Below are 26,899 nucleotides of genomic sequence, written 5' to 3' on the forward strand. Positions count from 1 at the left end.
CTATTCACGCATACTACAACGTTTATGCTGTTGGGAGATTCGAAGCTGGGTCGGCTAAGACTGACGATTATGCTTTAGCTACTTGTTCTAGGAGAGCTCCTTCAGTGGTGTAATTAAGAAAGGAAAGAAATATGCTAGTTGCACCTACATGCTAATGAAATGATTTCTTCATAGGGTGGTCATTTGTATGGCAATGCCATTTCCAAATCACCTTGTAATGTGTCTACATGGGCATATATTTTCAGCAGTTAGACAGCAAGTAAGGAGTACTACTTTACACTACAGAGACGGACCCTGTGAGAAGGAATACAAATTTAAAATTGCGTGCATCCTTGGATTTTTCCACCTTGGAAAGATTCATTCCAGTCAGCGGGACTTAGCTTGTCTGCTATTCTTTTGTTGGATAAAATGAGGTAGCTTTACACTTACATATTTATTCTGTCATGTTGATTCCAGATAGATATAAGGTAGCATGGATGGTATTGTGGCAAATAAAAACTTGAACAATTCTACCACTAATGAATCTCCTGTGTATGTGAGCATGGATCGAAGGGGTGACCTTGATTAATTTCTCAAGGGACTACTATTCCCCCAAAAATTGCTCAATGGTGTTGCCATTCAAATTGCAAAATAGTTTGTGCTCAGGATTTTTTTGATTTGAAATAAGCTTCTCAAGATCAATTAGAGGCAAGGCAAACATGTTATTTAGGTAGTTTGAGCTGCTCACCTGTCCTTACCCCAGTCCTGCAAGGCATATGCCAAATGCAAGTAATCAGCCTTTCTAGAATGACAGAGGACACACGTAGTTTGTTGCTTGTCGCTACTGAGATCCCTGAGTATGTTTTTCTTAACTGAAATTAGAAAATTAGTATACTACTTTGTAACTTATGGAGCCCCGCAACATAACACTACCATTTCTCTTATGACTCTCAAGTTCTTCCATGATTCATTTCTGAATGTTTACATGCCCTCTTTGAACTGAATCTTTACATGTGTCTTGTGTATTTACCCCTGTACTGCAAATTACAAGGCTAAACATATAAAAGTGAGTGCTTGCGCCTTGCGGTCAATATTACCAATTGGACCATGTCCAGAAGGGCTCTGAAGGTTGTTTTAAGCCATAGTATTTTACCTCAACTATTCTGCTTCTTCCCGTGTTTTCCTCTTAATCGATTAAGATAAGGAAGCATAGATGATATGGTTGCAAATAAAATCAACAATTCTACCACTAATGCATCACTTGTGTATGTGAGCATAGATTGAACTGGTGAGCTTGATTAATTTCTCACGGGACTATAATTGCGCAAAAAATTGCTCAGGGGTGTTGCCATTCAAACTGCAAAAATAGCTTGTGCTCAGGAACTGTTTGATGTGATATAAGCTTCACAAGATCAATTAGAGACAAGGCAACCATGTTTTTTAGATAGTTTGAGCTTCTCATGTGTCCTTATCTCAGTCCTACAAGGCGTGTGCCATATGCAAGTAATCAGTCTTTCTGGAATGGTACATGACACACATGTTTTGTTGATTGTCACTACTGAGATCCCTGAGTATGTTCCTCTTGACTTAAGTTAGAAATTTGGTATACTGAAGTCTTGTGGCATGACGCCACCATCTCTCTGATGATTTCTAAATTCTTCTATGATTCATTTCTGAATGTTTACATGCCTCGGTGTGGCTATGTATTTACTCTTGCACTGCAAATTACAATGGTAATCACCTTAAGCGAGTGCTGGACCATGGGACATGGGTAAAAGAGCTCTGAAGGTTGTTTTCCCATGTATATTGTGTGGTTCGTATTAAGCCGTAGTATTTTACCTCAGCTATTCTGCTTCTTCCAATGTTCTCCTCTTAAGCGATTCACCAAGTGTTGCCCAATGTAAACCTACAGTTTGTTCTTTTTTGCTCAGGCACTGAGGAAGCGGTGATGGATGGTGCTAATGCTAATGCTGAATGTTGAATGTTGATCAAGGTTGTGCTGCAGATGGTGAGCAGATGGTGAGTTGAGGACTGGCGATGGTGCTAATGCTGAATGTTGATCAAGGTTGTGCTGCAACGGGAGGGTTTGCTACTGGTTGGTCTGTAGTAGGGTGCTGTTCGCTCTGTTTGGCTGTAGCCTGGAGTTTCGCTTGTGTTCCTTGATCTGGCAAATGATTGGCGCATTTGCCGGATAAGGCAGTACGTAGTATATAGCAAGAGCATTGACAGGGTGTTTAGTTTCTGAAGTCAGTAGGTTAATTAAGGCTGTGTAGCAAGTCAAAGAATTTGACTCTGACCTTGTCCAGTGTGTCTGCACATCGCCGTAGCTGTTATTGCTACAAGCTGTGAGGCGCAATTTGGAGACCAGGTGAAATGCCAAGGGTCCGTCAATAGTCGGCCTTTATTTTTCTTACTTTGGTTGCATTTGCATGCAGAGATGATTCAGTCGTGCACAATATATCGTAGTACATGAATGCCACGCCTACTGACGGGATGGTGATGGTAGGAAAAGTTGCTTGATGAATTATAGCCTCGTCTGTTTTGGGCTAATTTTTTACTTGCAAACTTTCACAGCATGAATAGCATTTATCTGGGACTGGGAGTATCGTTCTGGGGGATAGCAAAGACCAACTGCGATCAAATTGGAGCAATGGCTCTCCCTTCTCCCTTCTCCCCCTCTTGCCCGAGGCACTCTCCGTCCACCCCCGCCCCTCCATCCCCCTCCCGTCGCCCGTGGCGGCCCGGGCGTCTTCCCCTCCCCCCGCTGATGCGACCCTCCCCCTTTCCCCTGCCCGCGTGTCGGTGCTGTCTTCCCCTCCTCCCTCTCCTCTGCCCGCATTGGGATCTCGCTTTTGGGCTCTCGCCTCCGTTGAGGATGAGCCGTGGTCTGCTCCTCCCTCCCCGCGCTGCTCGCCGGCGGATCCGGGGCGGCCGGTGGCCCTTCCTCCTGCGCCCCGTCGCGCGCAAGTTTGCTCCTGGTGGGAGGGGACGGCCTCTGGCGACTGCGGAGCCCGATGCTGGCTGGATCCGGGTTTCTCGTCGTCGGTGCAAGTTCGGTAAGTGCTCGGCTGCCTCTTCTGGTTCGGGGATTCTGGGCGCCGCCCTTGATGGGGTGCTTGGTGGCTCCCCATCATCCTCTTCCTCCGGTGGTGCTTCCCCGTCTGCCGCGCCGCCGACGGCGGTGCTCCCGGGGCAGTTGGTGCCGCCGATGATGCTTGACCTAGATCTGGTGGCCGCTTCGTTGGCTAGTGGGCCGCTGGATGCGCCCTTTGGTGGGCTTGTTGGGCCTCTCGCTGTTGTCCCACCAGGTAGGCCCTCTCTTTCCCCTCTCTCGCCCATCGTCGATTTTCCCCCTCTAATTTCTACTGGCCCAGTTAGGATACCCGCTGTGCTGCCTCCTCCCCCCTCTTCGTTGGCCCATTCAACCCGCCGGGCCCAGGTGGGCACGGCTTCGAGCGGCTACTTATGGATCCCTCATGGCTCATTTCGCCCTTTGCTAGGGTTTTCGGCTTCCGCTGCAGATCTGCGCCGCCTCCGCTTTCCCATCCGCCGTCTCGTCAGATCTAGCCCTCCTCCCCCCTTCTCCTCTCCTTTACTGCGGTGCTCTCCATGGACAAATCTCGGGGCTCGTCGTGCGAGGCCGTGTCGGGCAGTAAGCGGCCGCGCGAGGCGTCACCTGCGTCGGCGGTGGATCTGGAGTTCGAGGCCGAGCTTCGCTCCAAGCTGGAGGCGGAGCAGGCGACCCGCGAGCAGGCGGCTCGGGAACGTGCGTCCTGGACTGCGGGTCCGGAGTGGTCGCAGCGCTCGGAGCGGGGACGCGCTCCTGGTTCTGGCCCTCCGCGTCCTGGGTCTGGTCCTTCTCCTCCTCCTGTGGTGGATCCATGGGATGCGGCGGCGGCCTCTGGTGGTGGGGGTTCTTCCTCTTCGGGCTCCTTGCCTGTGCCTGGCGCGGGGCGCGGCGCGCCTGCCCCGGGGCGTTTCCCCCTCCCCCTCGTCCGGATGGTGCGGGCGTGGGGTCCCGTCCGCCGCCTCGGTCATTCATGGGACCGGCGCGGCGCCCCTCCGGCCCCTTCCCTGGATCTTCCTCCCCTCCAGTGGTGGGGGACGGGATCCTGCCTCCTCCTCCTCCCCTTCCGCATCCCCGCCCTTCATCTGCCTCCAACAGCAACTCTTCGGCGCTCACCTGCTTCGCGTGCCACCAACCCAACCACTTTCAATCTCGTTGTACCAACCCCCCGTTCTGCCTGATTTGCCGATCTGAGGGGCACCTCACGGTCAACTGCTCTAATAGACTGAAACCTCCCTCGCTCCTCCAGTTTGGCACTGGCCTCCCTGGTTGTGCCTTCTTTGCTTTTGATTCTGATCTGCCTACTCTGGAGGTGGCCCCCTCGCTTTTGAATGCTGCTATTGTTTCGGTGAAGGACCAGAAGATCTCTCCCCAGACCTTACTCGATGGGCTCCGGATCTTGGATGAGGCTGGATGGGATTGGCAAGTGGCCCAGATTTCTGATCATGAGTTTTCAGTCGTGTTCCCTTCCAAGGAGTGTCTGCGGATGATTGCTTCCTGCACTAGCTTTACCCTTCCCCTCAACCAACTGGTCGTCTCGGTCAAGCCGGCATCTTGCAATGGTACGGCGATTGGCCCTCTTTCTCAGGTCTGGGTTCTAATTGATGATTTACCAGCTGGACTCCGCTCGTCTGCCTTTCTCATGGCGGTGGGGGTTCTTATTGGGAAGCCCGTGGAGGTGGATCTGGAATCTCTGAATAAGGTTGGCCCCGCTAGGATGAAGATTTGGTGTCTGGATCCGGGTCGTGTTCATGGTTCGGTCGACATTTCCCCCTCTCCCAACGGTATCAGGCCCAGGGTGCGGGTGGAGGGGGCGGCTGCCTATCAACCCCCTCCTCCCCCTTCTCCTCCTTCTAATCCCTCGGATAAACATGATAAGGATGGGGATGGATAGATGGGTGGGAACAACCAGAGTGATGGCTCCAATCTCCGTTTCACCCAATCTGAATGGGATGGCTTGGCTGAGTCTGAAAGGGAACTGTTCCAGTCTCAAGCTCCCTCTGGTGCTGGCCCTCGGGAGGCTTTGGCGATCCCTCCTTCTGATTCCATGGTGGATGCTCCTGATGATGCTTCTCTGAAGATCCCGCCTGTGTCGGCTACCCCCATGTCTGGTGCTTGCTCCAACCTCCCGGCTCGCCCGATTTCCCCCACTCGCTCCGGGATTGAGGATCTGCCTGCCTCCCCTGAGCGTGATGCGGTGGGTGCCTAGTCTCAGCGGAAGAAGAAATCCTCGGTGCGCAAATTCTCAGCTAAGAGCAGGAATTCTCTGGGCTCTAAACAATCCACTACCGATGTCTGCCGTCGTCTCGACAAGGATCTCGGGTCCATGTCTCGCTCTGGTCCATCTTCGGCCTCCCCCTTGCCGCGGGCACAGGCGATTCGGTCGCCGGCGTCTATGGCTCACAAAGGCCTGAGGGTGGCCAACTCGGGTGGATCTGTTCTGGAGCGGGCGGAAAAGCGGGCTGCCGCGAAGGATCTTCCTACCCTAGGTACTCATCCCTCTCAGTTCGTTGGTTCTTCTCCGGTTCGCCTGGTTTTACCTACTCTCTCGGATAATCATCTTTTTAAAGTCATGTCGGATGTGGGAGTGGTGGTTGATCCTAATGTTGGTTCTCCTAGTTCTCTTCTTACAAGTATTCGGGCTAACGAGGTGGCTCAGGCGGCCATTGCTAAAGCCAAAGAGGCCGTTGCCTCCGACGCTACTGTTTCTATCAATCCTTTAGGTCCGGAGGCGGGTGTGGGTGCTGGTTGTGGCCAGCCCCAGCCCTGTTCCTCCAGGAGGGGCACTTCTAAAAGAGTTAAAACCTGCGCGGCTCCTAGCAGGTCTAGTCTCCGCATTAAGAATCTTTCATATAAATGAAAGCTTTATTTTGGAATATTAGAGGGTTCGGCGCTAGGGGGCGTCGTGACCAAATTAGAGATATGATCCGCTTGAACCTTATTGACTTCATGGGGTTGGTTGAAACTTTTAAGGAATCCTTTTCCCCTAATGAACTTTCTGCTATCGTGGGTATGGATAGATTTGACTGGCATGTCTTACCTTCCTCGGGCCACTCGGGTGGGATCTTGATAGGTTCAAATAAGGACATTTTTTATGTTGTTGCCTATGACCATGGGATCTTTTGGGTTAGTGTTGTACTCTGTCTTAAAGCGCTGAATACGCTCATGGAGGTAATCGTGGTATATGGGCCTGCTGACCACTCTATTGCTTCTTTGTTTCTTAACGAACTTTTTGTGAAGATCGAATCTTGTAACCTCCCGATGGTTATCGGAGGTGATTTTAATCTCCTTCGCTACCCTTCTGATAAAAGCAACGATATTTTCTCTTGGCCTTTGGCGAATGCTTTTAACGAGTTTATTAGCTCCAATGCTATTCGTGAACTTCCCCGGGTTGGAGCCCGCTTTACTTGGTCCAATCACCAGGCTATCCCTATTAGATCTGTTCTGGATAGAGTTTTCATATGTCCTAGGTGGGACTCCCTCTTTCCTAGGGCTTCCCTTGGTGCCAAATGTATTGTCGGTTCTGACCATACCCCTCTAATTGTTGACGATGGCTCTGTTAACCTTAGACCCCCGACCAGATTTCAATTTGATGCCTCTTGGCTTCTCGTTGATGATTTTTGTGATATGTTAGCCGTGAAGATATCCCACCTGCTCTCCTCTAATTCGCGCTCTTTCGGTCCTCTGGATGATTGGCACTCTTGCTCCTACAATATGCGTAAGTTTCTTAGAGGCTGGTCTCGGAATCGCGTGGCGGAGGAGCGCCGCTCCAAAGAGTTTCTCGAGACCCAAATCTCGGCCCTAGACTTGACTGCCGACTCTGCTGGACTATCCGAGGATGGGTGGTCTGTGAGGTATAACCTCGAGGCTGCCTTACTGCAGTTGCACCATCATGCTGAGGTGTATTGGCGTCAGCGGGGTACGCTCAATTGGACGCTTAAAGGCGATTCCCCCACTGCCTATTTTTTTGCCATAGCGAACGGTCGGAGGAGGCGTTGTGGCATCAACAATCTCATCATCAATGGTGCGCGGTCTTCAGACCAATTTGTTATTATGGATCACGTGCGGGACTTCTTCTCTTCTTTGCTTGGGGCGAAACCTCCTTCGGGCTTCTTGATCTCCCCTTCTCTCTAGAACATGGGTTTAAAAGTTTTGGCCGAGGACAACGCCTCGTTGATGACCCCCCTATCTGATCAGGAAATCTGGGACATTGTTAACTCTGCTAACCCGAATGCGGCCTCCGGGCCTGACGACTTTTCTATCCCTTTCTTCCGAAAATTCTGGCCTCAGTTAAAGCAGCTGGTTTGTAGTGTCATACAGGGCTTTTACCTTGGTTATATCGATATTTCCCGCTTGAACTACGCCGTCATTACTCCGATTCCCAAGGTCAAGGGGGCTGATTTAATCTCTCAATTTCGTCCTATTGCTCTAATTAATAATTTTGCCAAATTCCCGGCTAAGGGCTTTGCTAACCGCCTTTCTCCTGTTGCTCATAGAGTTATTAGCCCCTTCCAATCTGCTTTCATTAAGGGTCGTTTTATTTTAGATGGTATTCTTTCCTTGCACGAAATTGTGCATGACCTGCACTCTCGGAGCTCTAAAGCGATTATTCTTAAGTTAGATTTTGAGAAAGCATACGACTCGGTCAGTTGGTCTTTTCTGAAGCAGGTCCTGCTCGTGAAAGGTTTTGATGGAGCTTACGTGCATTGTATCATGCAGTTGGTCACTGAGGGCCACACTGCCGTGTCGGTGAATGGGCATATTAGTAATTTTTTTGCCAATGGCAGGGGTCTTCGTCAAGGGGATCATGCTTCCCCTGTTCTTTTTAACTTTGTGGCCGATGCCTTTTCCTGTATCCTCACGAGGGCGGCTCAATGTGGTCACATAAGTCCAGTGGTCTCTCATCTAATTCCGGAAGGGGTTTCTCACCTTCAGTATGCCGACGATACGATCATTATGGTTGACCTGGATGATGCGTGTATTGCCAATTTGAAATTCATCCTTCTTTGCTTTGAAGCGGTCTCTGGCTTGAAGATTAACTTCTCCAAGAGTGAGGTTCTAGTTACTGGTGTTGATGATGCGGAAGCCTTGCGTGTGGCCAGGCTTCTTAACTGCTCTTTAGGTTCCTTTCCATTCAAATATTTGGGCCTCCCAATTTCCCCTCTTAAACTTCTTGCTAAGGACTTTGCCCCGGCTGTCGCTAAAGTGGGGAACAGGGTCCTTCCTTGGCGCGGCAGATACAATACTAACGCTGGCAAGGTGGCCTTAATCAACTCCTGTCTTTCATCCCTTCCTATGTTCCTTATGTGCTTTTATCTCCTATCGGCTGGCACTCACGCTGGCTTTGACAAACACAGAGGTGCATTTTATTGGAATGCGGCGGATAATAAGCGGAAATATAGACTAGTCAAGTGGCAGCTTATGTGTCGGCCTAAGAACCTTGGGGGGTTAGGCATTATTAATACGTTGGTGATGAACAAATGCTTATTAATTAAGTGGTGGTGGAAAATTATGACTACTGGGGCTGATTCTCTTTGGTACTCTATCATCAAGGCCAAGTATTTCCCTCAATCTAGCTCCTTGTTTGCTTCTGCTAGACGAGGGTCTCAATTCTGGAAGAACCTTGTCAAAGTCAGACCAATTTTTTTGGAGCATGTTAAATTTATCATGGGCAATGGTAGGTCTGTTCGTTTTTGGCGGGATTGGTGGTGTGGGGATGCTCCTCTGGCTGCTCAGTTCCCGGTTTTGTTTTCTTACTGTCCTAAGCCGGACATCTCCATCGCGGAGGTGGCGGATAATAATTGGGACCTGACTTTTCGCTGCTCCCTGTCTCCTGAAGAGTTGGAGGATTGGCAAAGTCTTTCTGCTCTCTTCCTTGTGCTCTCGGAGGCTCCGGATTCTGTTGTTTGGCCTCATTCGTCTTCTGGAAGATTTTCGGTCAAGTCACTTTACTCTAGGCTAATCGGAGGTACCCCCTCGAATAGATTCTCTAATATCTGGAAGTCCAAAGTGCCTCCTAAGATTAAGATATTTCTTTGGCAAGCTTTCAGAGGCCGGCTTCCTGCGGCTGACCAGATTCACAAGCGCAATGGTCCGGGATCGGAATTTTGTCACCTCTGTGGTGCTTTGGAAAACACGAATCATATCTTTTTCCATTGTGTCCTGGCTAAGTTCGTTTGGAGCTGTGTCAGTTCATGGCTTCAGGTCTCTTGGAATCCCTCGTCCTTCTTTGAGCTTAGGACCCTAGCCAAGGTTCTGGTTGGGGTCACCAAGAGGGTGTTCTGGGTTGGATTGGGTGCCTTATGTTGGGCTCTTTGGACTATTCGGAACAAATTTACTATTGAACATATCTTTCCATCTAAACCTGCTGACGTTCTTTTCAAATCTTGTATCATATTGCAGCAGTGGAGATTATTGACTAAAGAAGACGATCGGGATGCCCTGGACGTGCTCATCGCCAAAATTTGGGCTTCGGCATCCTTCTTCTCAGGGCTGGGCCCAAACGGATGATCTTTGCTGCGGTGGTTCTGTCTCTTTGGTGGTAGTCTCCTTTCCCCTTCCGGCCTGCGCGCCGGGTATGGCTGGGTGCCATGTATTGTTCTGAAACTTCTTTCGCCTGCTCCAGGCTTTCGTTCGCTGAATTCGCGGTGTTTCGCTAACTGCTTGGGTTATTCGGGTCTGTGACGCTGCCGTGTGGCTTTATTTATAAAGTCGGGCCAAGGCCTTTTCTCTAAAAAAGTATCGTTCTGCATTACTTAGATCTGCATGTGCAAATCCTAGCTCTGGGACAGCTCTGATCTGGAGCTTATCTGGTGTGGCTTGATCTGACAATGATCGGTGCGTCTGTCAGATGAGGTAGCAAGAGCAGTAACCAACATTTAGTTTCTGTACAGACAGTAGGTTAATTTCGACTGTCAGAGTGATTGTGATCTTGCTGCATGCTGCATGGAACTAATCAGCCCAGTCAGGTGCAGCAAAACGATCAACATGCTTCCTCTGTAAATAAAGTGAAGTGAATTTGTTTGTGCTACTTTGTGTTTTGGGTGTGGTGTGCTTCCTCTGTAAATGAAGCTTGTGCCTTGCTGGCAGTAAACTTGGGCTTAATCAACGTGCTCATTTTTAATCTGTCACTTACAACCTTCCGGATTAGAAAACTATGCTACTAAATGACAAGTATTGATTAATGGTTGGATCATTGAGAAGGATGTAGAGTATTGACTAATGGTTGGATCATTGAGCTGCTCCTTATGAAATCTGGTGGTATTTATACTCTAGTTCTGATAGAGTACACAAGTCCAAACCCAATAAATGGAAATATTATTTGGTACAGCTAGGAGATTTGATTTTCGCCAAGATATAAAAAAACACGACAGATATTTTCACCCCCAAAATGGAAATATCATCGAATGTGGCTGAAACAGATTTACAGGAGCAAGGAAAAGCATCGGACCGACGGGGTCAAAAAATAACTGCAGAGAGACCACGGATAACATGTTTCCTCGATACAAAATTATAAGCAGTTAGCACATCAATTCCAGTACCAGCCACCATGAAGAGGCATGGTGGCCTGCCGTATTATCGTGTCATTGTTTAGGGGTTACCATCAGTTTCTACCAGACTTTATTATGCCGATGAAAATACATGCCATAGGAAATTTAGATATTTCTTAAAAAAAAACAATCAACCATGAAGGTGCTGATTTTAGGAACGCTCTCGAGCCTGTCGGTGGTCTGGTCACCTCCGCAACTCATGATTATTAGGTTCAACAACACTAGTAAGTAAGTTATTTTTCTTTTTTGTTTAATCTTAATCCAAGGAATTACATACTCTCATGGTTACCATTTTGCCCTTAAGATGGAGGTACTCCTTAATTTCTGGAGGCAGTGCTTCCCAAAACTTGTGTTGAAGTACCGAATGATGTTAACCGTCAGATAAGGAACTTGCGAATTGAACAGCTATTTCTTCTCTTTTGAATCACTTGTTGGGCTCTCCAGTTTGCTGTTCTTCTCGGAAGGTGTAACCACAACGTCTGTGTTACTGAACCCAAGCTCCGACATATCCTGCTTTGCCATCAGGTTCCTGGATTGCAAAAGAATATCGTGATTAGAAATCCTACTAGATAGAGCAGCATCAAACTAAAAATGAAAAATGAAAAGCATCTTGCTTATGAGCCTGAACAGTGAATTTCAGATGTCAAAGTTGGCAAGAACCCTTCACAATGCAAGTCAGAACTTCAGCTTATAACATTCATAAGAAATATCGACTACTGCAAGCACTAAACATCTCCTAGAAGGCTAAAACAAGTAGACAAACCTGGATATAGCACATTACACATGTGTTGCGCCAGAGGAGGCAAATAACCAAACATGTAAGGAGTCCAGGCTTGGTTTGCTGTAGGCTAATGAAGCAATAAACTGTTTCCTCACTCAACTACTAAAAACGGTTCAGGACATGATGTTGCGGCAATAAATAAATTGTATTTCTACTGTGGCAAGATTTTCTTGCCCATGCTAGCTTGCTTGGCAAAGTTAATTTTTTGTTGAAGTACCAAACACCTGTCCTTGCCTGGTGAGGTCAATATTAAGTTTGCTTTCGAGGCAAGTGCACCCTAAATCATTACACATAAATTGGTGGATGTGCGAAATAAAAACAGGTTGAGTCAGCTACATCACTACAGTACAGTAGTTCTGAAATTAGTATAGAGGGATAAGCATGGTAACCTCTCCATCCTACATTCCAAGTATTTCTTCGAGAACATCCGACAGTTTTCAGACTGAGCTCCAGTAGACTTCAGGCAAGCAAGATAGTCCTTCTTCTCCTGTTTGAACAGGCAACTCTCATATAACACTTGCTAAACATTACACCCCTACGAGAAAAACAAGAGTGATCGCAACTTACCAGGTCGCACTCATGCAAGTGATCGAGGGGGAATACACCTTTTTCAGGAGGTACAGGCCTCGCTCCCCTGTTTCCACCAAACGCGCCGCCTGTGAGAAGTCACAAGGTTATGCAGCGGCTGGTATACGATCTATGATGTCAAGTTAGTGATGGGGTAGATGACGGGTAACACGCTGACGGAGCACAGAGTTGTCGGCCAACGCCAGATATCTAAATGTAACAAGAGTGAGCATGAACCTACTACATGCATGACATGAGCATTGCATAGGAGATGAATCGGAAAGACGCGTCCTCACCCGCACTCATTTCCCAAGCACTTCAGGATCCAGATGTTGATGCCGGCGCTTGCAAAGCACCAACACTGCAGGTGACACAAGGCGGCACAAGTCAAGCAAGGTGCAGACATCATGCGCATTTCATCGAACAGGTCAGGTGCGAGCCCAATGCCATGCACAGATTCGCCCACCAAAGCTCATGACGCCAGGAGATGAGACACTCACAATGGTGGAGTCTGCGCGGTTCCCTTGAGAACTCTTCACGCCGGAGCGAGGGACGGCGCGGGCGCGGGCGGATGGATGAAGCCGGCCAGCGAAGGAGGAGAGCGAGAGGCTTCTCGATCGGAAAGGGGGCTAACAAAATGGGCTGGGCTAGCTAATGGTACGTCCGAACGACCTTTGGGCAATTGGGCTGGGCCATTCCCGCAGGATGGGCCGCGTAAGGTGCAGTCTCGTCTCACATATAATAAGGTCTCGCATCGCAGCCCGGCTCCTCCCGTCCTCCTCTCGTCTTTCTCCCGCCGCCACTCCAAACCCTAAACCGCCGCCACAGCCGCTGCCATGTCGCCGCCGCCGCAGCCGCAGCTGAAGGACAAGGCGGCGCACGAGGTGCCGCGCGCGACGGCGGCCAGCGCCGTGGCGTCCCTCACCAAGTGGATGCGGGAGCGCGCGGCCGAGGCGCCGCCGAACCTGCTCGCCGACGAGCGCGACGACCTCGTCGTGCTCCAGCTCTCGCTCCGCCGCGTCCCGCCCAAGCCCACCACCAAGCCGCACCTGCTCCCGCTCCCGCACCCCGTCGTCGCCCACTCGGCCGCCTCCGTCTGCGTCATCTCCGACGACCGCGCCGGCTCCGGCTCCCCCGCCGCCGCCGCCATCCTCGACGCCGCCAGGTCCCTCAAGCTGCCCGTCTCGGAGGTCGTCCCCTTCTCCGCCCTGCGCACCGACTACCGCCCCTACGAGTCGCGCCGCCGCTTCGCCGCCTCCTACGACCTCTTCCTCGCCGACCGCGCCCTGCTCCCCATGCTGCCCCGCCTCCTCGGCAAGTCCTTCTACTCCACCAAGAAGGCCCCCATCGCCGTCGACTTCACCCGCGCCGGCTGGCCGGAGCAGGTCCGCAAGGTCCTCAGCTCCACTTTCCTGTACCTGCGGACCGGGACCTGCTCGGGGATCAAGGTGGGCAGGCTGGACATGGAGGAGGAGGAGATTGTTGACAATGTGATGGCGGCAGTGGAGGCCGCCGTGGAGAAGGTGCCCAAGAAGTGGGAAAACGTTAGGGCTCTGCATTTGAAGGCTGTGGATTCGGTTGCCCTGCCAATTTACCAGGTTGTGCCGGAGTTGGGCATGAAGATTGAGGCTCCGGTTGCGCGTTTGGAAGCAGGAGTTGGTGCCGGAGAGGTCATCGATGCTGCAGAAGTTGGGACTGGCAGCAAGCGCAAGGACAAGAAGATGAAGGTGCTGAAAGATGCCAATGGTGGAGCTGAAGGTTTGAAGTACAAGAGGAAAAGGAACAAGAAGGATCAGACTGAAGATGCTGTGATGGAAGAAGCCCCAGAGGCGACTGAGAAGAGGAGGAAGAAGGAGTCGGTTGAGGAGCTTTCTGCTGGTGAAGACCTGAAGACCCCAAAAAAGGGCAAGGATAAGAAGCGTGCATTGGACAAGGAGGTGGAGGATGATGCCAGTCCTGCAGAAAAGAAGGGTAAGAAGAGTGAGCATGCATCGAAGGAAGCCAGCAACAAGAAAAGTAAGGACAAGCAAGCACCCAAGGAGGTGGAGGATGTTGGCAGCAAGAAGAATAAAGGGAAGAAGAAGAAGAGCCTGAAGGGTGATTCTGATGATGGTGAAATCCTTTTTGATGGGGAAAGCACTCCTGCTGCCCTTATAGCTGACAAGGAAGAGAAGAAGAGCAGGGGGAAGAAATCAAGTGGTGGTAAGATGAAGAGATCCAGGGCAAGGGTCTAAGGCTGTAGTTGTTTTTCCTGAAGTTGATGCTTGTCAGTTGAATGCCAATCTCTTGAATTGAGACCAAGCTGCATGTTCCATGCATAGTTAAGCTGGTTAATATGATTACTGTCGAATCTGCTTCTGTTTTGTATTAGGAGATTGCACTTGAGATTATACTGCTGGGTGTAATACGGGGGCGAGGGGGAATTTCTGGAGGTAGTTTCTTCAGATTTTAGTAGCTGAAACCTTTGTGGTAAAAGTTATGTGGAACTGTTTTTCTTTTCATCTTTTGTAATCCATCTGGTATGCAACAATTTTGTGCGAGTCTGATACTACCATTCACATGTTGGTCTGTCTTCAATAATGCACCCTTTTAATAGTAGCTTATTGATGATTCTGGATAGCAGGTACTCATCTTTGACAGTCATCTGGACTATTACATGATCCAACATCTGTGACAGTCAGCAGGTATAGAACCAAAGAATGATTTACCAACATTTTATTTACTTCATGTGCTTATCCAATTTGAATAACACAGAATTCATGCTTTCATATCTAATTACGGCGATCAATCACTTGTGACTTGATATATTGTGTGCTGGACTTCCATATCTCTCTGCTCGATGAAATGCCTCGCCATAGAGAGACAGAGATCCTAACTCTGCCATTCCCTTCTCTTCAGAAGCTCTTGGTCTATTTCGGTGCAGCAGGAAAGGGGTGACTCTGCTGCTGAAACGGCAGAGCTTTTTTTTCTCCCACAGAGAAGAACGGATTCCTTTTTCATTGGTATATACTCCCTCTGTAAAGAAATAGAAGAGCGTTTAGATCCTAACTTTTAGATGCTTATATATTCATTTTCCGCGTTCTCTGAAGTCTGAACACTACTTGATGCATCAATTGGGTCAAAATGGTTCTAATGCATTTTCATCTTAATTGCTTCTTCCTTCAGTTTTAAAGCAGCCTTATAATGCAGATCATTTTAGAGGATATATAGATTACAGTGAATAAACGGTAGACCCCGTCTCTCTCTTCTTCCTTAAACTGCGTCTAGATATTCTGAATTGTTTGTAGTTTTGACTTCCACTTGTCCATGAAGGATCCCCTGGGTATTACCACCCAAAGGTACTTTTTTGAGATGATGACCTACAGATATTTATGAGGCATGCATTCGTATTATGAATTGGAACAGCATCAATCAGCAAGTATTTATGGCTGATGTCTCCTAGATGGGATAATTTTCCCCAAACTATGTGTGATTCATTGCTCTAGGTGGGAACATCATGGAATCATAGTGTTATTTTTTATGCCCTACTTTCTACCACAGATACACTTGGATTTGCATATTTTGAGTCCTGCTTCTACTAATTTGACTTATGATGTCCATGGTTTTGGATGATTGGTCGCAGCTCATCTTCTATCCTATGGTTTGTGTTGTGCTCCTCTCGGTTGTAGTTACTTCTACATTATTATACTATTTGAGGCATACATGATATATTGAACATCCTGAAGATTTATTTCCATTTCTTCAGTTCTAATAATTTACGCAAAGTAACGTCCAGTAACTAGACTGATTTTTTCTTGACCGTTGTTCTCTGGAGCTCATTATTTTAGTTCCTTTCTCTTGGATTTTCTACTAATCTGGGTGCTCTGGTGCTCCAGTTTCTTACTTGCAGGTAATGATCTTGCTGCAACTTGCTGCCTGGGTTTACAGGTTGGTGATTCTTATAGCCCTTGATCTTCTTCTGTCCACATGTGTCGTCTGTGCTTATATCTAAGTTGGATGTGACTATTCTTTTTCCAGTGAGCTAGCTGCTGCAGTCCCGCTCGTTTCTTTAGACGACACAGATGACAGAAATGCTGCCATGGGATCAGGTCGTTACCTTCTTTCCGTCTCTGTCCGTGTGTATCCATGCAATTGTTTGTACGTCGTTTGCCCGCTTGCATGTGTATATATGCTTCTTTCTAACAATGGTCGTTTGGATGCATATGCCCATATTGCCATTTTCTGTGAAGTGTGTACTACAACCACTGGTTATTCCTTGTAATATCCAAGTGGTATAAGAGATTTTGGTAGTGCGCCATTAGCATATTCTTTGTTACTGTATCACTTCAGAGTTTAGACCAAATAGTGTTGACAAAATGTTACTTTCTTCATATGCAGTGAATTACCGTTTGGATCTCACTGAACCCCTAACCTCTCGGTCGCCTGTGGTTTCGTTCTGTCTGCGGCGATGGATTGCTTCCTCTGCCCCGTTCGTGTGTTGAGGTTTGTTCTTCTTACATCATCTTCCTTCCTTTGCCTCGTCACAAGCACAGGCCGCACAGGCCACAGAGCCTAAACTCTATTGGTATGCAATTGGAAAATCAGCTGGAGGGGAGCTTCAAAGTTCTTTGCATTTGATCTGTCTACTCCCTGTATTCTCAGACCTGTGTGACTGAACCTAATAATCCACTATATCTTACTGTTCTAATTTCTTAAGTTCTGTATTGAGCCTCTGGCTTCAGACTTGGATCACCGGATTGTTCACTTCTTTTTGTGCTACAAAACTACAGCACTACTTGATCATTGCAGTCTCCTGTTCTGTCTTATGTGTATATCAATATCTCTACCACTATAATGCATCAGTTTTGAATTTGGATTTACCACCCCACCAATTTTTTACTCTGCTTGGGTACTGATTACCTGAAGTAATAGCTAAGATATAGTGTAGAGAGTAAACTTGCCGGGTGATACATGAGAGCATTTCTATAACGGTTGGTTCGATCAAGCTTTTTACCGATTTATACTGAATTAAACTTCTTGATGTGGCGATAGGGTGTCCAGTCTCCAGTGTACATGATTGTCGATCAAATTTGTATATGAACTTCTTCCAGTTTGTTGGTTAGTACAGGAAATGCATGAGTTGTCAATCAGAAAGAACTTCAGTTCTTCAAGCAAGAACTACATTGTGATGATGAAACATGGTCAGTCCGCACCATCGCGTCTGCAAGATCACCTTCCAGTTTACATACACCATTGTAAGTACATCGCAGCTGACCAACCAGTAAGTAAATCCTACTGTAGATTGTTGTTAAGAGCTCCATTCTACGTGTGAGTTATGAAAGAGCAGTTGCTGTAGTTCTGTTTTACTGGTCCAATGGATTTGCCCTGCCTTACTCAGCTCCAATGGATTTTTGGCCCTGCCTTACTGTCATTTATTCAGGAATTTTTACTGGTTTGCTGATGTACAAAGGGCTGATCCAGCTCTTGTCATTTGATCAGAATATGCGTACACCATGATGGTTGGTGAGAAATCTGACACACAGTTATGGCGTTGTGCTGTTGGAGCTGCTAACAGGTCGTGCACCTGTGCGACCAATATAACTGGGAGGCGATCTCGTAGCATGGGCCGAAAAATTACATGAGGGACAATTCTCTAGACCCAGGGATCCTCGACACTAATCTGGATTTGGAAGATAAAGTCGCCGTCTATCATTGAGTTGTTGAAAATTGCTCTGCTATGTAGAGTAGTTACCTGTCGCCGTGTGAGGGACTGCTGATGCGGCATGTTGTACTTGTGTTAGAACATCTCCAACAGCCGCGCTAAGCGCCACGCGCAAAAAACCTGTTTACCGCGCGCGCTGTGGCTGGTTTTGCGCGCCTGCCTGCGCTGGCTCCAGCAGCCGCGCTATAATGCAGCGCGCGCGCCGCTCCAGTAGAGCGCAAAAATACAGCGCGCGCGACTCGCCGGGTATTTTGCATATATGATATTTTAGACAAAAATGAACATGTGAAATTTGACACAAACAAGTTGATGAATAAAAGTTCATGCCCACAAGTTCAAAATCATGCCTACAAGTTCATCCAACCAAGTTCAAATGCAAACTAAAGTTCAAGACATGAAAGACACATCGATCTTCATCTTCCTCGTCTTCGTCTTCGTTCTCATCTTCCGAAGACGACTCTTCCGCCTCCGAAGATGAATCTTCCTCCCTCTCCTCATCAGGCACCGCAACACGCACCGCATCATGTGAAGCTCCGACGGTGTTGGCAAGATCTTCAACGGCATCTTCATGAGAATGTGTGTGAGAAGGCACATCGAAAGACATTGCACCCATGGCGCCCGGAGGTGCACTCATGCCTCCCATGAGAGAAGCAAAACTCATGCCTCCCATGGCGGCCATAGCGTCGGAGGGTGCTCCAAAGCCACCCATGCCTCCCATGGCGGCCGGAGGTGCACCCATGCCTCCCATGGCGGCCGGAGGTGCACCCATGCCTCCCATGGCGGTCGGATGTGCACCCATGCCTTCCATGGCTCCGAAGCCACCCATGCCTCCCATGGCGCCGAAGCCACCGCCACCCATGGCGCCGAGGCCACCGCCACCCATTGCACGAACCAAGGCTCTTTTTTGGATCAAGACTTCTTGTTGGGCAAGATTGACATACTCTTTTTGCGCCGCATTGAGGTTAGATGTGTCCAAGAATAACAAGTGCTTCTTCCATTCCAACAACTTAGCTCGCTCCTCGTTGCTCACTTTCCTCTCCTCCAAAGCCACCTTTCTCTCCTCGGCCGCCACCCTTCTCTCCTCGGCCGCCAGCCTCCTCTCCTCGGCCACGGCATCTTGGTTCCTTGCCATTTTCCTCACCTCATTGGCTTCGACCCTTGCCTTCACAATAGCTTCCATAGCATTTTTGAGCTCATCATCTCCTTTTCTCTTCTTCTTTTCGGTTTTGTCTTTCTTGCACCCATCCGATCGTTTTGGCTTCGAGTATGAAACCGAGTTGGGTGTGGGGCTTCTCTTGCCGTCATCACTTGATGCATCATCCTCCTCCTCATCATCATTCATCTCAATTGCTCGCTTCCGTTTGTTGCTCAAATGCAAATCCTCCAAACCATCACGCTTCTTCCATTTCTCATCATCCTTCAACACTTCATAGCAATGAGGCAAGGTAAAGACCTTGCCTTTCTTGATCTTCCCCTTCTTGGTTGTCCTTGTCTCTTCTTTGAACAAGTTTTGTGCAATGTTGTTCTACAAGAAAAACAAAACAAGTTAGCACTTCGGTCACCAAAAACAAGTATGATGAACATATATGAGATGCCACTTACTCGATCATCCTCATTTGTGCCACTTGGGTTAATCTTGTCAACCGCCTTTTGTACGGCCGCCCACTTTTGACAATCCGAATTGATTTTCGACCATCGGGACCGAAGTGATCTCTCGGAGCGGTCAATTCCACTCAAGTTGTGAGCATCAAAGTGTTCTTTCATTCGCCCCCAATACGCGTCTCTACTTTGATCACCTCCAATGGATGGATCCCTCGACACTTGCAAATAAGTATGGCATAGTAACTTGTCATCGTTGGTTGAGTAATTGCCCGCTCTTCCTTTCGGCGCCTCGACAATTCCCTTACCCTCCTCATCCACCTCAAACTCATGGTCTTCGAAATGGATGTCATTGGTTTGAGACCAATGCGAATTGTTGGACCCAACACCCATAGTGGACATGTATGCATCATCGTTGAGACTATAAAGTTTTTTGAACAATGCAAATAAGCTATCTATATGTGATGATGATGCATTGAAAAAACAAGAAGAAAATAAAAGTTGGAAATTTTTTCACCTTGGGGGCATTTCGTCGAACACGTGGTGCGCGTCGGCGGCCGGCTCAACGAGTGAGCTCGCCGGCGCTTCAGTAGCCGCCGCGGCCGTCGAACGCCCTGCAAGCTTCTTTCCCCTCGCCTTCGTGGTGCCGGAGCCGTCCGCCGCCTTGTTTTTCTTCGCGGATGTTTTGCCCTTCTTCGTCCGCGCCGCATTGGGGACCTTCTTCGACGGTGCGGCGGCGGCACGGGACGGCGCCGGCGCGACGCCACCCGGCGCCGTGGTCATCCGTGGCGGCAAGAAGAGGCTGCGCGCGAGGCCGACGCTCGGCGGAGCTCCGGCGGTGGCGACGCCAGCGCTTCCCGCGCTAGGGTTTCCGGTGGCGGCGGCGGCGGCGGAGGGGTCGCGGCTGTACAGCGGGGTGAGCGGGGCGCCGGTGTGCGCGTCCATGGGTGGGTGGCAGGGCGCCGGCGCCGGCGCGCGCGGGGCGTAGGATGAGGAGAGGAGAGAGTGCGGCGCGAGCGCTCGAGTGTGCCGCGCGCTGTAGCTGGCGCCATTTTTTCATTTACCCACAATCTAGCTTGATTGACCAATTCATTAGTGCGTAATGACCCTCTCCATCCTGCTGCTGCCTCTGCATATAACCTGCTGTTAAACTTGTGTCTTTCTGAAAGATGAGCCTCCATGGTTCCACATTTCCAGTCACTCTACTCCACCGAGCAAGCCACCCCCGTCAGGCAATCAGGGAGCTCCACATTGGCCGACGCGCTCCTCGTCAACAACGTGCTCCACTCTGTACATATCCTTTGCATCACATAACAGCGTCAGATGACGAAGCTGCCGCGGGGCTGGAGGGCAGCGGGCACCCGTTCCTCTGGGTCCTCCGGTCCGGCCACCGCCGCATGTACGGGTCCTGGCGCACCCGTCCGCCTGCGGGTGTAACTCATCCTCGAGAGCCTTTGTCGCAACCTGCTGGTCATCGGGTAGTAGCTGGGGGCCAAGCCCTTCTTCTACGCGATGCTCGTGTCGTGCTGTAACCTGCAACATTTTGGTATTCTTGCCCAGTCAACAAGCATGAAGAGAAAAAAAAAAACAGAGCACCATCCATTGATCGGCGAGTTATGAACAGGAGCATCCAGCACACAATTACACCTAGTACACCGCATTCTTATAAGTTCAAGTCGCCAATGCGAGTCAAAGGCATTTGCACTAAGCAATTGATCTCCCACATTTGTGGCGATATCCGTCAGAAATCACAATGTAGCAACTATTTGTTGCACTGTCTTTCTCATGGGAAAAAATAGAAAATGCCAACAAATCCTAGATATATTTCCACCGTCTTCATCACAATAGTCACCGACACATCATCGTGCTTGTTTTGATTAGGGCACCGGAGCATGTGGAGGAAGTGAATAGTAGTGAGCTTGGGGGCGCAAGTAAGGATCTGTCTAAGTTTGAGACCCTGATGCCGAATAACGCTGAGTGACACACCTCACTCTTGAATCAGTAGTAGGTTAATAATTGCTTTGCTGGAAACTCTCCTGAGACTGGTCGCATGTATCTGTCCGTATCTGATAGATTTGGTTACTTTCTCCTTGAGGCGGTGAGGATGCCACCATGATTATGAGATTATAATGAAAAATGAACTTTGTAAACAATTGTAGCAAGAGTTTGTGAATAATTCATTTCGTTCAAACAACTTCTCAGCATACACACTTGAACATGAAGAAATTCATTTGTGATTGTCCCACAAGTATTTGTTCCTTGTACAATCTTCATATGGCTGACCTTACTGGCCCGTCGACAAGGGGGGCCAAAGTGGCCGACCGCACGGGGCCCCCAAAAACCAGGAGCCCCCGATCGAAGAGAAAGTCAGAGTTACTGCGCTTCAGTTTTGTCCCGGACGCCTCCAAGTATCGATGGTTCGACGATGTTCTGCATAATTTGCGCACCGAGCCCTAGGGCGTCGACCCTCCCCAGCCCCGCCCCCAGTCCTGCCCACGCGCGCGCCGCCTCTCTCGCATCTTCTCCCATGCTCCGGTGCAACGAATCGATGACTGCTGGTCTGCTGCAGACCGCTGGCCGCTCTCCTCTACACCAGCCCCACCCGCTAGCTGCTCTGCGCTGGCGCCACCGCACCGTTTCCCGGCAGTGCTCCCTGGCCGCCCCAGTCATCGTGCTTTCTGCCTACGGGCGTTGGCCATGCCACCGCTACGTCCAGGACTTGCCAGCACCTACAAAGCCGAGAAATAACCACAATGCTCGTTGCCTTGGCCACTAATCTTGGGTAATTTATTGGTCCGGGACAAGATTTGAACTTGGATGCTGTATAAGTTGATTTCTAAATTGATGCCTTTGAAATTGAATTTATATTGAATTTGAAAATCACCGTGTATATGTATGTATTAAACTCAAATTGATGAATTCATCTTACAGAAAAATAAGATGAAGATGGTGTCTACACATGTGGGGAGGCACAGATGAAGCAAGCTATTAATTTAGTATTCTTTTGTATCCATTAATATTATTTGTATCTTTTTGTCATGTTTAATCTAGTTTGTTAGATAGTTTCAGTTCTACATATATTGTGCAGCCAGTAGATTTTTGTATGCTTTCTTGTGAGGTATTTCTTATAAAGCTATGCTGTATTTTGGGGATAGTTCTTAAGTTCTATAGTTTTTTTAAATTTTAGGGCCCCATTTTGTGATTCGTTCCGGGGCCTCAAATTCCTGGAGACGGCCCAGACCTTACACACTATCGATCAGATGAAAGCTAAACTAAGCTAGCTACTGTCAGAGCAGTTTGTTTGTGTCATTGTCAGAGTTAATTAATTAATTAGCTTATCATTACAATAACATGAGCAATAAACCTATGGCCAGCATGCCCTTGCAAAAAAGGAGCCCCTTGCTCCTTGGATCCATCCCCACTGCATACACGTGTGAACCACTACCATGTTAGAATTCTTAATAGGCAGAGTTTCTGATATTTCTATCTAGGCAGGAGATACTTGGAGGATTTTATCCATTCAACCATAAAGGTGATATAAAATTTGCGGGAAGACAAGCCGAAGAACGAGCTCAATTATTCCAAGCACGAGGGTATTGGCCACTCAACTATGAAGCTAATAGACAATATGCAGACAAGCAAGCTGAAAAACAAACTCAATCAGTCCAACCCCCATTCTCATCACCTGTAGTGACATATCAAAGGAAAGAGTGCTTAGTTTATTAATACAAGTTCAATTTAGGTGAGAATCAGTTTATTGCATCTTGCCCTGTGTATTATGAGGACAGTGATTGATGAATTTCATCCGAGAGCGGGAGGGAATGAATTTGATGTTGATATGAGTTGATGTCCTTGTCCCTTTATTCAAGTATAGGTTAACTTTAGCTCTTGTATGTTCTTAATTTATTAATTCAAGTCTTGCTAGTTGATTTGGGAATGCCAGTAATAGATAGTAGTACATTTGGAAAATGTCAAGTAGTAGCGCAAACATTGGTTTGTCAGAGTTCACTGCCTAGCTCGAGCAACATCATCCATGGCTGGCTGGGATTTTCTTGGGGAGTTTTATTTAGATAAAAGGCAGGCGCTTTGCCAGACTTCATATAGATAGGGGAAAATAAGAAGTGTTCAAACGATATTTACAAGACAAAAAAGCCCTAGAATTTACATTCCATTTGCCATAGCTAAACCCAACTGGACAAGGCCCTCCTGTCGTGGATCTAAGTCTGACAGTAGAGTGGGGGGTAGGTATGGAGAGGCAAGGTCCTAGCTATGGAGAGGTTGTAAACACAAGAGATGTACGAGTTCAGGCCCTTCTCAGAGGAAGTAAAAGCCCTACGTCTCGGAGCCCGGAGGCGGTCGAGTGGATTATGTGTATATGAATTACAGGGTGCCGAACCCTTCTGCCTGTGGAGGGGGTGGCTTATATAGAGTGCGCCAGGACCCCAGCCAACCCACGTAATGAAGGGTTTAAGGTACATTAAGTCCGGGGCGTTACTGGTAACGCCCCACATAAAGTGTCTTTACTTTCATAAAGTCTACTTAATTACAGACCGTTGCAGTGCAGAGTGCCTCTTGACCTTCTGGTGGTCGAGTGAGTCTTCGTGGTCGAGTCCTTCAAGTCAGTCGAGTGAGTCCCTCGTAGGTCGACTGGAAGGTGATCTCTTCTAAGGGTGTCCTTGGGCAGGGTACTTAGATCAGGTCTGTGACCCTACCCTAGGTACATGACTCCATCATTAGCCCCCGAATGGATCGAGGCTTGAGTGATGAAGGAGTTGATGTTGTTTCCGATTAGCCTTCGCATACTGGTCGTGCGTTGTTTTGAAAAAAAATCTCTTTGTTGATAGTGAGCAACTTTTCTTCAGTCGACTCAGATCCATTCTTTTCCTTCGTCGAGTGATCTTTTGGACTTCACCGATTTCCGAGCGACGGATCGCAGGAAATCCCGCGTTTGGCAGACCGATCTGCCGTTCGCGGATTCCGCGGGATGCGGAATTTGGGGAAGCGCGCGAAGCGGGGCGGACCGCGGTGTTCGGACGGGACATGGCATAGAGGCCTCGATCCCCGCGCCGCTTTTTTCACCACGTATCGCGTCCGCGTAACTGTTCAGGATATGATTAGATCGACCGGGCCCACCTGTCATCCACTCGGAAGGGATCTTATAAATGCGCCCGGCGAGGGTTTTTTGAACAGTGCCTCAGCATTCTCCCTCTATTCCCTTCGTCTCCGCCCAACGCGCTCGCTCTCGCCTCCGCACAACTTCCCCTCACTCGTCCCGCCGGCAGCCATGGTCAAGGAGAAGACGGCGGCGTTGGAACGCGCGAAGAAGGCGTCGGTGACGGAGAAGGCGAAGGGGAGATCCACCAGTCGTGGCGGGTCTTCGTCTAGATCTCGCCTGCCGAAAGGCTGGGTCCAGGGAGATTGGATCCAGTCGACCATCACGGAGAAGTATCTCCTCGACATGGCCAATGAGGGCCTGATCCCTCATGGAGCTGCGAGGCTTCCGGGGAAAGAGTGGCAGCCCCAGCCGGAAGAGGGTGAGTGCGTGCTTCTGGCTACCCATGTCGACCGCGGATTTTCCTTGCCGCCGAGCATTTTCTTCCGTGGTTTCTTGAACTTCTTTGGAGCGCAACTCCACCACTTCACCCCGAATTCTATCGCCTATCTTGCCGCGTTTGTGTCCATGTGTGAGAGTTTCCTGGGTTGTCGACCGCATTGGGGTTTGTTCAAGCACATATTCACGTGTCGCTCTCAGACCGTGAAGAAGGCGAGCCCAGGCGACGAAAAAACCCGAGTTGTCCAAATGTGTGGGGATCTGGGGATCCAGGTGAGGAACAAGAGCACCTTCCCAGCCATGACATTTCCCGAGTCAGTCAGAGGCTGGCAGTCGACCTGGTTCTACTGCCAGGATCAGTCGACGCCGGGGCAGTTGAGTGGACTCCCTCAGTTCACCATGGGCCGAGTGAACAAGCCCTCCTCTCTGAAGGTGATTCCGGAGGAGAAAGCTGACGTGAAGATGCTGATGGAGCGTGTAGTTCAGTTGGTTCAGGAGGGAGTGAGGGTATGGATCTCCTGGAGGTTTTTCTTAGGCGTCGTATCCAGCCTCTTCAGTTCCGGAGCCATTGCATGTGGTTGTACTGCGGGACTGAGGATGTGACTCGGGTCAATCCAGAAGCAGTCGACGATGCCACTCTGGAAAGATGGATGTCCGCTGTTACTGGGAACAAGGATAACCCTCGCGGAGCCAGAAGGATTCCTCCACTCGACTGCCACAGTGATCCAAACAAGGTATGTCTGCTCCACTTCCCATTGTATTCTCGTCACATTTATTTCTGTTTTCTCTGCCGATCGGTCGACTGATCTTTGTCTTGATGTCTATCAGGCCCTCACTGAGCTGTACTCGATGCCCAATGGAGCACAGGCTCCGACCGAGGAGGGAGAAGCGAGCGGGGGCGAGAGCCAGGAGGAGGAGTGGGACTCGGACGCCGCTGAGGATGATGATGATGATGACGATGATGATGATGACGATGAGGACGAGGAAGAGGAGGAGGAGGAGGAGGTCGCACCACCGCGCTCGGAAAGGCGGTCGAAACTTGTCCATGACCCCGCGACTGAACGTGGCAAGGGGGTTGCGACTGTTACACAGTCGATCAAGCGCCCTCGGACCACCTCTCCGGCGCCGACTGAAAAGGCATCGAAGCAGCCCAGGGCGGCCCCGTCAAAGCCGACCAAGCTCCTGCCGAAGATGAAGGTGTCCATTCCCACCATATCAGGGTAATCATGCTGCTTGAGTCTTCTTGTTTTGTGCGAACATTATCTCTGGTTGGCGCTGGATTTAGTCGACTGACTCTTTGGAGTTGCAGTGCTGCTACTTCTGAGACCTCAGCCCGGGCTGACGACCATGAGATGGAGGACGCAGCAACCTCAAAACCTGGTACTATACTCTTAACACCGTTTCTAGTCGACTGACTCATGATCTCTAATTCTGATTCTTTTCTGTAGCTCCATCCAATGTTGTTATCACTCTCCCTGATGATGATGAAGATGAGGAACCGCTGAAGCCCAGAAGGAGTAGGAAAGCGTCTGCCGGCAGGGTGTCCCAGGATGTGACGGTGCCTGAGACTCTGGTCGCGGAGGAGGAGAACACCACTCGACACACTGTGTCCTTCGCAGATCCACTGACGAGTGCTCTGCAGCCCTCCCTCTTCATGACGCACCACGTCCCAGAGGACCAAGCTGGCGCCGCGAAGGAGGCGATACGCCAGGCAGGGATCATGATGGAGCAGTTGAAGACCATCCGGGATGCGAGCCAGGCAGCTTACGACGCCAGTTCCGCCCTTCAAAGCAATGCTCAGGTCAGTCGACCACCGCTTGTTTTCTTTCCAGAATTTATAGTAATCACCCACTGGGTGTGTCGATTTAAACTCCGTGATAGCGGGGGCATGCTGAGTGCACCCGCTGGGTGTAGTCCCCAAGGCTAAGGTCGACTGCTGGCAGTCGGCCTTAGGCTTTATAAGTTCAGTCTTTCCGTCATTCGACTATGGCGACTGGATTTCGCAAACCGGTGGGGGCACGCTGAGTGCACCCACTGGGTGTAGTCCCCAAGGCTAAGGTCAACTGCTGGCAGTCGGCCTTAGGCTTTATAAGTTCAGTCTTTC

General features: G+C 49.3%; 2 protein-coding genes across 2 annotated transcripts; one reads left to right on the plus strand and one right to left on the minus strand.

Annotated features, from left to right (window-relative positions):
* Positions 1-10,524: 10,524 nt before the first annotated feature.
* LOC123067691 (cytochrome c oxidase assembly protein COX19) lies at positions 10,525-12,599 on the minus strand. The gene is made up of 5 exons (XM_044490383.1): positions 12,445-12,599; positions 12,241-12,305; positions 11,945-12,033; positions 11,767-11,864; positions 10,525-11,125 (listed from the first exon to the last, which is right to left on the minus strand). Exons 2-5 carry the CDS (start codon positions 12,248-12,250, stop codon positions 11,002-11,004), a joined length of 321 nt encoding a protein of 106 aa, XP_044346318.1. The 5' UTR covers positions 12,251-12,305; positions 12,445-12,599; the 3' UTR covers positions 10,525-11,001.
* A 123-nt stretch (positions 12,600-12,722) lies between these two features.
* LOC123067680 (ribosomal L1 domain-containing protein 1) lies at positions 12,723-14,521 on the plus strand. Its single transcript, XM_044490378.1, has one exon. It carries the CDS (start codon positions 12,781-12,783, stop codon positions 14,176-14,178), a length of 1,398 nt encoding a protein of 465 aa, XP_044346313.1. The 5' UTR covers positions 12,723-12,780; the 3' UTR covers positions 14,179-14,521.
* The last annotated feature ends 12,378 nt before the right edge of the window (positions 14,522-26,899 follow it).

This window comes from Triticum aestivum, chromosome 1A, assembly GCF_018294505.1.
Source record: "Triticum aestivum cultivar Chinese Spring chromosome 1A, IWGSC CS RefSeq v2.1, whole genome shotgun sequence".
Taxonomy (NCBI): Eukaryota; Viridiplantae; Streptophyta; class Magnoliopsida; order Poales; family Poaceae; genus Triticum; species Triticum aestivum.

Coding starts and splice junctions, on each gene's coding strand:
- LOC123067691 (XM_044490383.1), bottom strand. Junction 11,865..11,944: donor ACTTGCATGAGTGCGACCTG/GTAAGTTGCGAT, acceptor CTGTTCAAACAG/GAGAAGAAGGACTATCTTGC. Junction 11,126..11,766: donor TTGGAATGTAGGATGGAGAG/GTTACCATGCTT, acceptor TTTGCAATCCAG/GAACCTGATGGCAAAGCAGG.
- LOC123067680 (XM_044490378.1), top strand. CDS start 12,781: ATGTCGCCGCCGCCGCAGCCGCAGCTGAAGGACAAGGCGGCGCACGAG.